The 16,095-nt window shown below is 34.4% G+C and overlaps 1 protein-coding gene across 5 annotated transcripts in view; it reads left to right on the plus strand.

Moving 5' to 3' along the window:
- The window catches only part of TRPC4 (transient receptor potential cation channel, subfamily C, member 4), a 211,042-nt gene that overhangs the window by 64,744 nt on the left and 130,203 nt on the right, over positions 1-16,095 (plus strand). For all 5 annotated transcript variants that reach the window (XM_011942992.1, XM_011942991.1, XM_011942993.1 and 2 more), the window contains exon 2: positions 66-470. In XM_011942992.1, the coding sequence (XP_011798382.1) occupies positions 93-470 (378 nt within the window). In that variant the 5' untranslated portion in view covers positions 66-92. The remainder of the gene's footprint in view (positions 1-65; positions 471-16,095) is intronic.

A 16,095-nucleotide genomic window follows, 5' to 3' on the forward strand; every position in this document is an offset into this window, starting at 1 on the left:
GATGCTTAACAATTTTAAAAGCATATTAACACTAATATCTTTGTATTTTTGGTTTCTACTTTCAGAGACAAAGAAATAGCATGGCATGAAACATGGCTCAGTTCTATTACAAAAGAAATGTTAATGCTCCCTATAGAGATCGCATCCCTCTGAGGATAGTAAGAGCAGAATCAGAACTCTCGCCATCAGAAAAAGCCTACTTGAATGCTGTGGAAAAGGGAGATTATGCCAGTGTCAAGAAATCCCTAGAGGAAGCCGAAATTTATTTTAAAATCAATATTAATTGCATTGATCCTCTCGGAAGAACTGCTCTCCTCATTGCAATTGAAAATGAGAACTTGGAGCTCATCGAACTACTCTTAAGTTTTAACGTCTATGTTGGAGATGCTCTATTACATGCTATCAGAAAAGAAGTCGTCGGAGCTGTTGAGCTGTTATTGAACCACAAAAAACCTAGTGGAGAAAAACAGGTACCTGCAAAAATACAGTTTTTAATTTATTTCACCTGCAGAAGGGTTTTTTTGTTTATTTGTTTGCTTGTTTGTTTTTTCTTTTTTCTTTTTATTTTTTTTGAGTTTCAAATGCCCTGAAAATTTAAGAAATATAAGCTTCAAAATCTGAACTGCATTATAACAGAAAACTACTATTAGATACACCCTATGAAGGGATGATAGTTACATCCACTTGCATTTCCTGCCCTGGAAAATCATAAGTAATTGTGAGAGCTAAAGCAAAATAAAGTAATCTAAGTAGACTGCTCATAAATTGGAAACATTTCTACGTAATGCTCAACATAGGTTGCTTGTAACTTTATGTGTATGTCTGGGCGTGTTTTCCTCTTGCCTTTCATTTTCTTACATTCTACGCTAGCAGAGGGTGAATTGGTTTCTTCTTTTCCTATTTAGCCCGCTTGCCTGCTCTGGGCTTCTGCAACTTACTGCAAAAGTGAGTTGCACCATCTAATTTTGATATTATCCTTTAACAAACTCTAGTAGATTCTTTTAAATTGAGACTTAAAGAAAGAAACAAAGGATTACCGTGCGATAGCTGAACTCTGACTGTGGGCTTAACTACATCAAATTTACTAATGGTGCAAATGTAGCTATATCTTATAGTTATCAACAGAAAATAAACTAAAATGGCACACAATTATAAATACAATGTGTGTTTTTTTCTTCCTGTCTCTCTGTCTTTTTCCACTGAGGAAGTGGAGATATCACAGACAGAAATGAATAAGGAGTTTGTTTTTGTCTGTCTGGACTCTTCCCTTTGCAACTGCCTTGTGTCTGAATTATCTATTTGATCCTTTTTCCTTTCACACTGAACTCATCACTTCCTTGCATCAAGGCTAATTGACTAATTGCAAAGACACTGCAGGTTCTGCAGTGGTTCAAAAATCTGTCTTTTAAAGTAAAATCTTATAAAATGGATGTTATTTCAGCTCTAGCAAATTCTAGCCTATTTGATAATATGCACATCTCTGTCTCTGCAAACGCTAGACTGTTAGGAGGTGTGCCTTTTTTTTTTTTTTTTTTTTTTTCAAGCAAGCTCTTCTTGCTTTCCTGGAGGACTTTTATCAGAATTTTTGCCATATTATTAGGAAAAGAACTTTATAGCTGAGTACCCCTGTCTGCTGGGAAAAGCCTGTGTTTTTATGGTCCCATTTTATGTTTCATCCCCATTCAACCCTTCCCCTCACCTGAACTAAAACTTTGGTAAAACAACACCCCACAACAATACTTTTTTGCTTGTTGCTTTGCTGGCATTTTGCTGTTTCTTTCGTAAACAGTTGTTTGTGGATTACTGTCATTATATTGGTAAAATTTTACTGCTATGAAAATTCGCTTGTTTCTTGTATCCTTTCAAAAGTGAACAAGCCTTGATTGGGGTAGACAGGTAATAGTAATATCCAAAGACACATTTCATGTTATATACCAGACTTTCACCACTAAGGAGGTACAGAACACAGACAGGAATGAGTAAGAGTCTGTTTTTAATCTGTGTAAGTTTAGGTGCTACTACTTTAGTCTCCTTGTGGTACTGAAATTCTTTCCACAGCTGTACCTCTCAAGTATTTGCATTTTCTAACAGCAATGATATTATATTGTACACTCTCTTATTTTATGTCTATATAGGCAACCATAAGACAGATGTTTTGGCGGTGATGTAAATCATTATAGATTACAGCAAGTCTATAGAATAAAACTGCCATTGAACATGTTTTTGGTTTTATTACTAAAGAACCTTCTTAGTTCTATTTTCTAGAGAACACTGGCCATAAATTTCAGTGTCTCTTTAGTCAATGACATTTGTACTGACCAGAATAATTTTGTGTCTGCAGAAGATGTCTGCTATTATGAGAGTGTTTGTTGGAAGATGTTCAACTTCTGAACTAAACTCTAGCCTCACAAGTAGGTCCTGGCTCCTTACAGGCATTTGATCTGGATCGTGATTATTAATAAAAGGCAGTCAAGGTTTGTGATCTGCCAGGAGTCTGAAATTTCCCAGACCATGTGTTTCTGGAAGATTTCTCTTGTATCAGTCTACTGGCCAAGAATTCCTTTTCTATTTGTACATTCTAGAATTCCTCTCCAGTGAAGGCACTGAGAATAAACAAAAATTGTATGATTTTGTTTGAACTTTATAATTTTGAAAGAGTAATTTCAATCTACCTCAGAATTCTTGTCATCTTGCACAATGAAAACTGAAGTTTTAGCAACATGAAATGTGCATAGCATAGCACACAAAGATTTCCTCAGTGCTTGGGTCGTATCAAATCCCATTAGAGCCTGGCTATTTATTTGCGATTTTCTTAGGTAATTTATTTCCTAAGGAAGGTCAACATCTTTTGGAATGACAGTCTTAATAAATCACTGTGTTGTAAGTAGCAAATATGTTATTGATAAGACTTTTTTTCTCTCATAAGGTGTAATTCCTTATTCTTGTGATCATTGAAAGCCATTTTTGTTTTAATTCTCCTAATTTTCATACTCATGATATCCCCAAAGATTCTGGGACGTGTTGTCATTCGTTTTGTTGAGGTCATTGAGGCCAAATGGTAAAACCTGAAAACGATAATATCAAACTGAACAAAATAAATGTAACATCCTAAAATGAATAAAGAAAGAGGTTCTAATAAAAAAAAAATCATCCAAATCTGATTTTTAGAACACTTAGTAGTTTCTAAAATGTGAGAAATGTGTATTCAAAATATACTCTTTTAGAAATTTGTCACATATTAACTTATTTTTCTGGGAAAAAAAAAGATTTCATAGGCATCCTTAGGTCATGGGAGCTGTGAGATTTCAGATGAATTTGTCTATGCTTAAAGGCTTTCACTGGGGAACAATTTCCAGATGCTTGCTCTGCCAGACCTCGTCCTGGGCCCTGAGGAGGAGACACTGTTCCTTTTCTCGAGAGTCCTAAGGTCTGATTGTGAATACAGAAAAGTATCATGGGAATATGAATAAATGCTGTCAGAACTGAAAAGATGAACATGAATCCTCAGAAAATTATGAAGTTAAATCAGATGAATTTGGCAAATACGAAATGTTAGCGGGTAGAGGGCTGGAGAAGGGCTTGAAGGAAAAAGGAGAAGAATGTTGATGGGTATATACCTTGAAAAAAATAACACCATTAACTGAAATAAAGCCTATAAGAAAAGACTTATGGGACCAAGTTGGACTTATGTAGCTTTTTATTTGTTAGTATTAATACTTAGGAGTTAATTAGAAATGTTGGATTTAAGAATGGGGTCTAAGATTGTTATGTAGATGATATTGAAGAAGGATATTGAAGCATATAAAATCACCTTGTCTTCCTGCAGTTCTGACATTGATTTTTTTCTTTTTGACCTTATACATGTTTTAAAGATTTGTGAGTTTTAGTATATTAAATGATTTTTCTCGATGCAGCATGTGATGAAAAGATCTAGGTATTTCCAGATAAATAGATGGGCATAGATCATTAAATATTTTCTCCCATATTTAAGGTAGTCCTTCATAAATCAGGGTCTTGAATTTAGTTGGTTTTTTTTTTTTTTTTTTTAAATGGGAAGAGTAATAGCTTATGTCTTTCCCACAGGAGGCAGCACAGAGAGCCTCTGATTCTCTACACTAAGCAGGGATCATTGCACTGATAGTGTCTGATGACTTTACTGAACTTGGCTTTAACCTTCTTAATACCTTATTTCTCTAGAGGGAATAACTGAGAATGACTTCTTAACCCTCTTTTCAGTCAGTTGATTGGTAATTTGACTTTTCATTATTTTTAGCAGACCTTAGATGTCTTCTAAGTCCAGATTTAATTTCAGTTTCAGCTGCTTCAGTAAATGTTTATCAGAAGCAGGCCTTGCTTTTCAATTTTTTTGTTAGATCAATGGTTGCCAATCTTTAGCATCATCACTGGAAAGGCTTGTTACAACACAGACTACTAGGACCTACCTGCAGAGGTTCTGACAGAGCAGGTCTAAAGTGAGGCCTTGGGATTTGTATTTCTAATGAGTACCCCAGGTAATGCTAATGCTACCAGTCTAGCAACAGGGCTTTGAGAACCACTGATTCAGAAGATGTAGCAGGTTAGAGAAAACATACAGCTGTATATTTTATGTTAGATGTCTTATACTATACCATGCTAACCTGGTTTTCAGGAAATTTCAATTAATTCCCTTAAATACTAGCTATTAAGTGGTATTTAATATATGAGAGTTTCCCAATTTCAGTAACATCTGTATTATGTATTCCCACTTTGGAAAAAAGACTTTGCTATACATTATAAACAGTTAAGATTCCAGAGTGATAAGCTGAAGAAATTTTGGTTTTAAAGGGCTACTAAAACTAATGCAGGGTATTTTATAATTGGAAGGATTGTTGGAGATCAACCTAATCAATCACCTCATTTTACAAAGGAGAGACAAGAAAGAGGACTAAGTGGGGCAGTGGGTTGGCCAGACTGAAAGGACCTATAAATTAATAGCTAGCAACCAACCTTGATACAGTCTGGATAATAATAAAAATTGTATGACAAAAAATGACAACAACAGTAGTAATACTAGATGATATTCACTGAGTTTGTCACCATGCCAGTAACTGTGGTTAGAATTTTACTTGCTTTATCTCACTTAATCTTTATATTGTCCTATGAAGGTAGGTGCTATTGCTATCTCCACTTACAAATGGGAAAATGAAGGTATTGAAAGGCTTAAGTGACATAGTGACACGTCCCAGATCACAAAGAAAGGAAATACCAGTGCTGGAACTCAAGAGTCTCTGAAGATAGTCACTATGCTGGTCTGGCTTTAGCCATTGCATCAATTTGAGTGGGTGTCATTTAAATCATTAATTACTTATTTTTAATTCAGGATATGAATTAGACAAATTTTAAGAAGTCTCTGGATGTACACATTCAGACCGTCTCTATCCTGAATATTATAATGCCATTTATAATTTTGTTGCCCAACAAATATTAACTGTGACCCCAGAAACTCCTTACCATAGCGTTACACTAAGAAATAACAAAGTCATTAGAAGTTGTGAAGTGCTGGGAAAGAGCATAGAAAGAAGTGAAGTCACAGTATGCTGGCTTCCAGTTCAGTTCACCACTTGCTAATTGGACAAGCGTCTGAATCTCTCTGAGCCTTGGTTTTTTCTTGGCTGTTAATCAGACTTGTGGTCTGAATCTTACCTACTTCTCAAAGTCTAGTGATGTTCAAATTCTGTAAAAGTGTTTTTATAAGGTAACGTGTAATAACAGTTTTGGCATTATTACTGTATTATGCCATTATCTCTGTCTTCCTATTGACAAAGAAATGTACAAATAATACAAAATATGTGAAAAGATTAAGCATCAGCAATTTACCCTTTAGAGTTCAAGACCTCTTTTTTCATTTGCAAAATGTAGCCATTGTTAATATGGTGTGGCTCTTTGTCCCCACCCAAATCTCATGTTGAATTTAATCCCCAATATTAGAGGTGGGAGCTGATGGAAGATAACTGGATCGTGGGGTCATTTTTAATGGTTTAGTACCATCTCCCTAGTGCTGTCCTGTGATAGACTTCTCGCAAGATCTGGTTGTTTGAAAGTGTGTAGCACCTTCCCCTTCGCTCTCTTTCTCCTGCTGCCATGTGAAGGCATGCTTGCTTCCCCTTTACTCTTCTGCCATGATTATAAGTTTCCTGAGGCCTCCCCAGACATGCCTCCTGTATAGCCTGTGGAACTGTAAGTCAATTAAACCTCTCTTCCTCATAAATTACTCAGTCTCGGGTAGTTCTTTATATCAGTGTGAGAATGGACTAATACAATTGGAAACAGAAACTCAATTCAGGGAGAGCAAAATAAAATATATCTCGGTTTACTTATTTTCTTTCTACCTCAGTGCATATAGGAAATCTTTTTTTGGACATACCTGTTTCAGTAGATTTGTTAATACAATTGTGTCTTTAGAACATTGCCTGTTATGTGATCAGAAAATCAAACAGTCTGAAATAAAACATTGGTACTAGCGTGTTAATGCAAATATATAACCCAAAATATACACTGCTGAATAAAAATATAGAAGAATTTTAGTCAATATGGATTCCAATAAATATATTCCTGTCTACTGGACATAGAAATGTGTTCTTTAGACAAATCTAAATTTTTTGGAATGAATCAAAAAGGATTCAGTTACCCTGAAAAAACTTCACTTTTAACTCTTGTATTCATTGGGTTTTCCACATTGGGCTTTGGAACAAGTCTGCAATCTCATGAACTTTATATGGTAATTATTAAAAGACATTGTATACCAAGAGGATCTATAAACTCTAACTCATAGAGCCACCCTCTAAAGAATGAAAACATTTTAACTTCTTTGTGGTTAGCCCAATTGAAATTACTCTTTTCTATTTGTTTTTTTATTATACCCTGTTTGTAGTCAAATCTTGGATATTGACAGTGAGTGAGCCTCAATGTACGTGTAACCATAACTCAGGTAACATCAAAACTCAGAGAGCGAGAGAGCTAAAGAGAGAAAGGAATAAGAGTTATAGTGTGGTATTAAAGGTGTTCATTTCTCCCCATAAAATACTTATCCCATATTGAGATATAGCTATCAATTATATTTCAATTATATATGGGTTATCAATTATATTCCTTTATGTATCAATTTAAGTTATCAATAGGAAAGTGTCTTAGACTATTTTCTTATTCTGCCATTAAGATTAAAAAGCTGAAAATGGCCCCCAAAGTTGATATTTTCAATGTAGTCAATATAAACAAGTACTTTGAATGTCTAAAAAATAAATGGAATCTTATTATTCCACAGCAGGGAGCCTAAAGGCTGTTACAGCATAGAGCAAAGTCAGCTGGCAAATGACAGTCATAACAGACCTGAAAAATTCTCTCCTGAAAGAAAGAATTCTTAAAAGATGGACCATGTTGCACTATTAGTATGACAAAATGGTTTAAGCGACTTGGCTATTCTGATTTCTGTATTAATACATCATTTAATCTCCTTAGTCTCATTGACATGGTTTTTATCTTGAAGACCAGCAAATTATAGATAAACAATCCCTCTGAAACATGTTCTGGTGCTTTTCCCTCTCAGCATGATATACTATAAAAGCAAAAATATTAGATATATTTGGAACACACGGGAATGAAAGGCATTTACCACTTTCAAAAAAAAAAATCAGATAACACAAAACAAAAAAGCCACAAGTAATAAAACAAACCTCTAAGTGTTTAGGGATTTTTATTCCACGATGTGAAAATGCAGGATGGGGCTCTTCTTCACTATGTTTAGGTAGAAAAACTGAGTCATGTAGGATCTTTAGGCTGGAAGGAGTGAGAAATAGTAGAGAGAGTTTCAAGAGAGAAATGTTTAGATATTAATCTTGTTTTATAATGTCAGAAAAATTATTTAGTCCTTTGAGCCTTGACTTTCTCATCGTGGATACTTGGCTAATACCTAGGTGATGGAATGACCTGTGTAGCAAACCACCGTGGCACACATTTACCTATGTAACAAACCTGCACATGTACCCCTTAACTTAAAAGTTGGAAATTAAAAAATGACAAATAATTAACAAAAAAATCTAAACAAAAGAAAAAGAAGGGGATTACAGCTGCCACTCACCAGAATCTATGCCTAACATTGAAAGAGCATGGTAAATAGAAAACTCTGATACCATTTGAAAGTTATTATATTCTTACCCTAAAGCACTTTATATTATTATATGTGATTAAGTTAATAATGCATATTTGCATTGAAGAGGCTAAATATTCCTCAAAGCAAATACCCTGTGAAGTTTTAGTGCTTTTATGAAGAATGGGTTAACATTAAAATAAGAAAGAGACAAATGAATCTTTCATATGTGGGTTTTGTCGAAAAGCTTTTGTGGGGTGATTTTATTAGATCCCTCTAATCCATTATTAACGTGATTAAATCTAAAGTTAATAGCATTATGTTTCAGTAAGCAGTATATTAATTGAATTTCTTCATTAACCATAATATTGAAATATTAATCATTTAGGAATAATGGTCATATAAACACTGTAATTACTTGAATATGTAAGGTGTTAATATAATTGGGAATTATGAAAATACACGTTATGATTAGAATGTTCAGTAACTGTTTTCAACATACCCTTTCTTTCTGCCTGCCGTATTCACTTATTCTCTGATTGCAAGCAAAATGAGTAGTTTTCTGGTTTTGGTATCAAAACACAAGCAAACAAGGATACAGGTGATGCCGAATTTTAAATGTTCTTTTCCACGTAGAGTAGAATGACACACACTGGGGCCTACTGGAAAGTGGAGGGTGAGAAGAGGGACAGGATCGGGGAAAATAACCAGTAGGTACTTGGCTTAATACATGGGTAATAAAATAATCTGCACAATACATAAGAATATTCATAGCAATATTTTTTGTAATAATCCCAAATTGGAAGCAACCCAAGAGTCTACCAGTCACAGAATTAATAAGTGTATACCATTAAATTTATAGAAATTGGAATCGCCTACAGCCATGAAAAAGAATGAACCACAGGTAAACATAATACATAGACAGATCTCAATATATGGATGTTGAGTAAAATAACCCAAATACAAAAGTGTACATAAGTAAAGTAAATCTTATATGATTCCACACATATAAAATTCAAAAGCAGGCAAAATTAATTTACAGCTACGAAGTGAGCATAGTGATTAATATGGGGAGTGGTGATAATTAGTGTTTCATTGGAAGACCTGGGTATATTAGCTACATCTACCTGGATGATATGAGGAGGCTGTGGACACAAGGCAAGACTAAATCAGTGAGAGGGGTTTGGGGTACCACTGCCAAAAATTGCAAGAAGACCCAATCATATAGGGTTTGAACCATAAGGACAGAGCGGACAGAGTGAATTATTTTCTCCAGGTCACCAAAAATCTGCAATAATAGCTTAACATTGTCAGTCTTTTACATTTTAGCAATTCTGATGGGTGGGTGGCAATACAACATTGTTATTTTTATTTGCATTTTTCTCATGACTAATAATGTTGAGCATCTTTTTATGTTTACAGTAAATTGTGATATTCTCTTCTCTGAAAGCTTTTTCAAGTATTTTTCCCACATTTTAATTGGCTTGACTGTACTTTTTCAACTGCTGTGTAAGATTCTTGATGTATTTTAGATGCAAGTACTTTGTCAGATATGCATATGTCTGTAACCATTATTACTGAACTCTATTCTATTCCTTTGCTCTATTCATGCATCCTTGAGCCAATATCATAGTATCTTAATTATTGCAGCTTTATAATAAGTCTTAATATCTAAAAAAAATTAAATTAAAAAATAATCTGCACAATAAACCCCCATGACACAAGTTTACCTATGTAATTACCTCCACTTGTACCCCAGAACCCCTTTTGTTTTTTAAAAAATGTTCTTTTCAAGAACGAGTTCTTCAAGCATCTAAAAAGAGTGTTCTTATTTTCATTATCACAATTTATGTTTTATACACTCATTTTTCAATCAGTTTCTAAATACGTCAGTGTTCCAAGTCTCTATTGTTTGAGTCATTTATTAGAAACACTTGACAACAGTTTTGTACTGCAAACTTTGAGTATGTGAGAACTGACTTATAGAATACAGCTTTCTGAGGGAATGCTAAAACCCACCCAGAAGGAGTGGGTAAGAGAAATTGAGAGTTGTAAATTTTATCAACTGGATGTATAATCTCTCTTCCCTTAAAAAAGGTGATAGTATATAAGTGGAGTGGGGTTAACTTTGCCAACACTCATCTCATTAATTGCATCATCCCTTCTTGATTTCTGGAGTCCCTGAGGGAAAGTATATAGATTCATTTGACTTAGAGATATAAGTTTAATCACTAAGCAACACTAGTATCATTATATATAAATGTGAATTTTTGACACATTGATATTTGGATGAGTAAAAATGAGAAATAATTACACATTTATTTGGACTTTATGTTTTGTGTATTTCCCCCTCTTTCCAAAATTTCAGATAATTCTCAATTAGCAATATATTGAATAATTTTCTTCAAAACATAATACATAACTTCAAAAAGCAAACAAGCTGCAGTGAATTGTAAATCTATTTCAATATTTTACCCTAGTCATCTAAGGTCACAATAATAAAAATTGCTAACAAAAAATTCAATATGCAATTTATCAAGCATCCTCTTAAGATCATTCTAGATTGTTATATTATTTAAACCTTGTAACACCCCTTGTGATAAGTTCTTTCATTATTGTCATTTTAGAAAGAGAGGTGGACTTCCCTCCATGCCACTAGACGTAACTAAGTACTTCAACTGCCATTTTTCTCCCTCCAGCACAAAGTGGATACTGCCAAGGAGTTGCAGAGTTCATTCTTGTGGACCCTAGTAGCAGCCTTTGAATCTTTGTCGAACACTTGTTTAAGCAGTCACGACTAAATAATAGGGGTTCAATAAGTGAAGAATAAATGCATGTACATGAGTGGGGACTACAGAAAATGTTTTCTTTGATGGTTTGGGATGTATTTTCACATTTATTTGGTAGATTCCTTCCACACATATTGAACTGTTATGGATAAAGAAATTGTGGCTCAGAGAGAGTAACTTGCTTAAGTGAGATTTGAGTAGACGTTTCTCTGTTTTCCTGGAGTTTATTCTTATTTTGTCAAATTGCCTGGATATTTTGACCCTGGCATGTCTAGAAACCCAAGCTCTTTTGAACAGGTCTAGAAATAAACCTTGGCCACTAAGCAGCATAGAAAGTTCTTTCCATGCTTTTGACAGAGCAAGTGTCCTGAAATTCCTTCAGCCAGAGGCCCCTGACTGAATCTTGGCCCTTGACCGAAGTTTGAGTGCATTAAATTACCAATTTAACAAAACTGGTTATCTGATTTTCTCAATTCCTCTTAGATTGTTGTAGGAAGAGACTGGCAGTAATAAGGGAGACACTGCTGGCACATTGAGAAATTTCTGGGAAGAGGAAGGCGAGAACAGCACATTCACAGGAGTGTAGGAGATTTAATGTCAAGCAATGCACATTTCAGTATTACCCTGTTGGGCAGCCTGATGAAGCAAGTTGAGAGACTCTGGGAGGGGCCCATTTCTAAACTGAAACCTGACAGCTGAGACTCTGCAGAAATAGATCCCGCCATCCATGCTGGAGGCAGTTATTTGGCAGATAACGTGAACTCTTTTTTGATATAAATTATAAAATATGATGTGATATGATATAAATTGTGAAACACTGATGAAGTTAAACGTCTCTCTTCTTTACTACCATTATAATCATATCCTATACGCCTCCTCATACTCTTAGAATATTATGTTGAAAATATGTTTTACTTTCCTCCACTTTGTGAGCTTCACAATACCACAGGGTATGTGTTTATATGCATATACATACACAAATATATTAATATATATACACACATGCAGACACACATGAATATGTATGTATCTTACTGATTTATCCATCTGCAATGGCATAGACTTGATTTACAGTAAAATTTCAATGCTTCATTTCCCCTCCCTCTCCTCTCTTGAAACGTTTGTTCATTGGGGTAGTCCTCTTAGGCTTTGCCTGGACATGCTTTCGCCCAGCTGTCTTTAACATTTGTTTATTGGGGTTGTCCTCGTAGGCTTTGTTTGGACATATTTTCCCACCTACTGTTAGGTAATAGATGTAGTAGCCCCAATTCAAAGTTTTATCTTTTCCTTTCCATGCACTAACTGTGTGTGTGACAGAGAAAGATTTGGGAAGTGAAGAGAATCCAGTAAGAAGATTCGGGGAAAAGCACATTCATCAAGCATGGAGTTTCCAATTGCTGTTGTAGCTTTCAGGAAGTCCATGGTTCTGGTAAACCCCCCAGGCTTGATTTGAGGTACCTGGGCAGACAATCTCTCTCTCATCCTTGGGGACACAGGTGCCCCCTAGTCCAACTTCAGTTGTCTACAAAGAAATCCTCCTCACAAATCCACCCTTATCTCTATTGTCTCCATGCTATATACTCTTGAAGCATTGTGAACTCTGGGATCTGTCATCAATTGTATCTGGTACCTGTAAAAATTTCAACTTTCATACCCTGTTATCTATATAAGGAACTCTCACCTCTTTAACAAATGTTAGATTCCTTTTTTCCTTCTATATATACCCAACAGATTTCCTAATACATGATATGTGTTCAATAAATGTTGGCTAAATTTAATAACAAGGACTCGAGACTCCGCAAAGACTTGCTGATGGTCTATTATTAATTTTTCTATTTCTTAGGTTATAAAATGAATCTTACCAATCAAAACTTATTCTTTACATCTGCTTTCTTTCTATATTCCACACACACACACACGCATGCACACTATACCTTCATAAAAAAATAATGAAAAAATAAACTGCTTTTCTTAAAATCACAGAGAGTTTCTTAGGTTTGGAGGAGATTCTAAAGGTTATCTGGCACAATCACACATACAGTGTCTATTATTCATGCTCAGCATTCTTGATATATTAATAGAATCACTCTCTTCTGCTCCCTCCTCAATTTTGCTATAGCAGAGCAGCAAGGAAACAACTCAAGATGAGGAAAGAAGTAAGAAAGTGAGGACAAGGGTTTTGGTTAGCAAAGTTTCAACAAAGGATAATGTATTTTCTCATTTCTTCTTATAACTTTAAAATTTCCTTGGTTGCCTACTGTGATCAAAATCTCGTTGAAACCTACTTACAAATGAACCCCTCACCTCAAGGAATCTAATTAGCAATCAATTGCAGTTTTAGGGCAAATATAAGTAACTATATTTAACATGCATCCTCACTTTTTTCTGTTTTCTGTACAGTATTGGTTTCCCAATTGTATTCACATCTATTTTTTTGGGCGAGTAGGCTGAAAGGAACTAATACATAACAGTCATGTCACATTTTGTAAGACACAGAAGCTGAAGTAGTTCAACATCAATAAAAGAAGATATAGACAAGTACCATTGTGTTTCTGTGAACATGGTAAAACTGTATTAAAAATAAACTATTTCGTGGTTTGGGGAGAAGTGTAGTAGATTGTCATATTAGGCGAATAGTCCATTGCAGAATATGATACACTCTTCACCTTGAATGGAATCAATAGGAAATATTTTTATTATGCACATATATAACTATTAATCCTATCAATAAAATGTTTAAAATTTAAAAATGCATATTTGATAAATTAATGTTAAATGTTGCTAATTCATATTTCTCTTGCATACTTTATCCTAGAACATCTGAATTCATTAATCCTTTATCACCTGAAGAGTTTTTGATTCTTCTGACCTCACTTTAAATTACTAGCCTTAGGAAAGTGTAGATCAAGCGTATTCCGCTTGGTGCTTTCACACTACATCTAATACTTGACTTGGTGGTAATGTGCATTAAATCAAGGGTTTCAGAAGCACCTGTTTTGGATGAATTTTCTCTTTACTGTATCGTGTTCTATTTAATCCCAACTTAGTCTGCCTGATTCTCCCGATCAAAAAGCAGAATCAATGCCTAATCTTAAAATTGGAGATAATTAAAGTGCATTTTGACATCACCTTTAAAGTGATGGCACCCCATTCTTCTAATACAAAGTAAGTCTTGGAGTCATCACCTTTTACAGATATGAGGAAAGTGAAGCTTAAAGAAGGTGAGGAAATTTACCAAGGACTACTGAGATTATTAGTCCTTGAGTCAGGACTGGAATTCAGTCATATTTATTATATCAATTTGCAGTCATATTTGTCATATTTGCCACTTTAGCCCCATCATAAAGATTTTATGAAACAAGAAAAAATATAAATAAAACTAAATATTTTGAGGTTTGTTTTATGTAAAAGGAAATATTTCATGGTTGAAAAGGATCAGGTTTGGAATTAGAAAAATGTGGGTGCAAATCCTAGTTCCACGACTTACTATTTGTGTCACCTATTTAACCTGAAACAGAACATGCCTATATTCCATAATTATCGTGAGAATTAGAAATTAGAAAAAAAACATGTAAAGTGCCTAGTGTATTTACATCTGGTTTAATGTTATCATCATGATTATTAATTTCAGAATGAAGTATGCCAGTTTGATCTACATCTAAAGATTCACATTTGTGTCATGCCTTCAGGTTGTCAGGATCAGACTTCAAATATGCTGATGCAGAATGCAAGAGACAAACCTGTTGCATTCTGGTGATGAAATCTCTGAGGATAGGCTTCTAGATACCTGCATAGTGGTTAGGAGGGTGTGAATCTATGAAAGGTTCCATGGAGCCAGGAAGCATGACCCTGAGCTAAAAGTTATCTAAAAGTCAGAAGAAAGGAAATGCACCAGGATTATAAGACACAAAAAAGTTTGAATAAACATAATCTAAACATATTATAAATCACCAAACACAATGTAGCCTTTCTTTAAATAGAGAAAGAGAAGGAAAAGAAATCATGATAAAGGGAAATAATGAGAGATAACCCAATAGAATAATATACAGGTTCCCTTAGGTATATTTTAGGAAGGATGTTTTCACAAAAGACAGAGCATAGAAATGCAGTATTGTCAATGTAAGTGTGGAAACAATATTCACCTGTTGTCCTATCTTTTTTTAATAAATGAGGCAAAGCAGATCGTTTATTTTGACCACAATTAAGGAAAAGACTGCCACCTGGTGAATATTTGAGGCTTTCAAAAATACATGTATTAGTTTCAAACATCTGGCTGGCAAAAACTTAAAAGTATTAAAAATACTTTAAATTATTTTTCTTTACTTTTCAGTGGATTATAGCTTTTTCACTATGCAACATTAGCAGAGGTTTGTTAGAAAAACTCCATAAAGAAGAATTAACATATTAAGGTAAATGAGGATAACAATATCACATAATGTATTGATTTGTAAGCATGTCAGAGAAGGTGAGACCACAAAAACTTAGTCTTTAGGATTAAAAATGTGGCTATAAAACTAAGGAGTGCTACCAAAATAAGTTGTCTTTTAAAAAGTTATCTTCTGAGATTGCACAAAAATAACTGAAATAACACTTGGAAAAATTCTAGGAATTGACAGTGTGAAGCTAATTAAAAAAGACACACGGAGAGTCATGTTACCATATAGCAGGGCTTTCCAGGCAAGAGAAAACTGATGGAGGGACATTCTTACTCTTCCTGATGGAATGATGGCTTTCCTTTTTCAAAACTAAGGAAAATATCATACAGATTTTTGATTTGATGTTGATAAATTCATGGGAAGAGAAAGAAGAGGAGTTTTTCCTCTATTGAATTCAAATGTTTAGAGTCAAGAACGAAATATTTCAGCAATTTACGAGTTCTTTAGCAACCAAGACATTAAGAGACTCTTAACTCCTATTTTAATGTACAAATACACACATACAAACACACACGTGTGCACGCACACACGCACACAATTCTTCTTTATGGAGTTTTTTTCACTTTTATTTGTTCCCTCCTAAGATTGCTTATATCTAAAATAATAAAACTCTTATCAGCTCTTAATGTTGCATTTGGGTCTTTTGAAATAAAACTATTTTTCAGTCCATTGAACTGTGATGGTCGTTTTAGGTATTACCATTCCTTTGCAAACTTACGAATGCCAATATATTCATTAGGCATAAATT

Source organism: Colobus angolensis, unplaced genomic scaffold (assembly GCF_000951035.1).
Source record: "Colobus angolensis palliatus isolate OR3802 unplaced genomic scaffold, Cang.pa_1.0 Scaffold214, whole genome shotgun sequence".
Taxonomy (NCBI): domain Eukaryota; kingdom Metazoa; phylum Chordata; class Mammalia; order Primates; family Cercopithecidae; genus Colobus; species Colobus angolensis.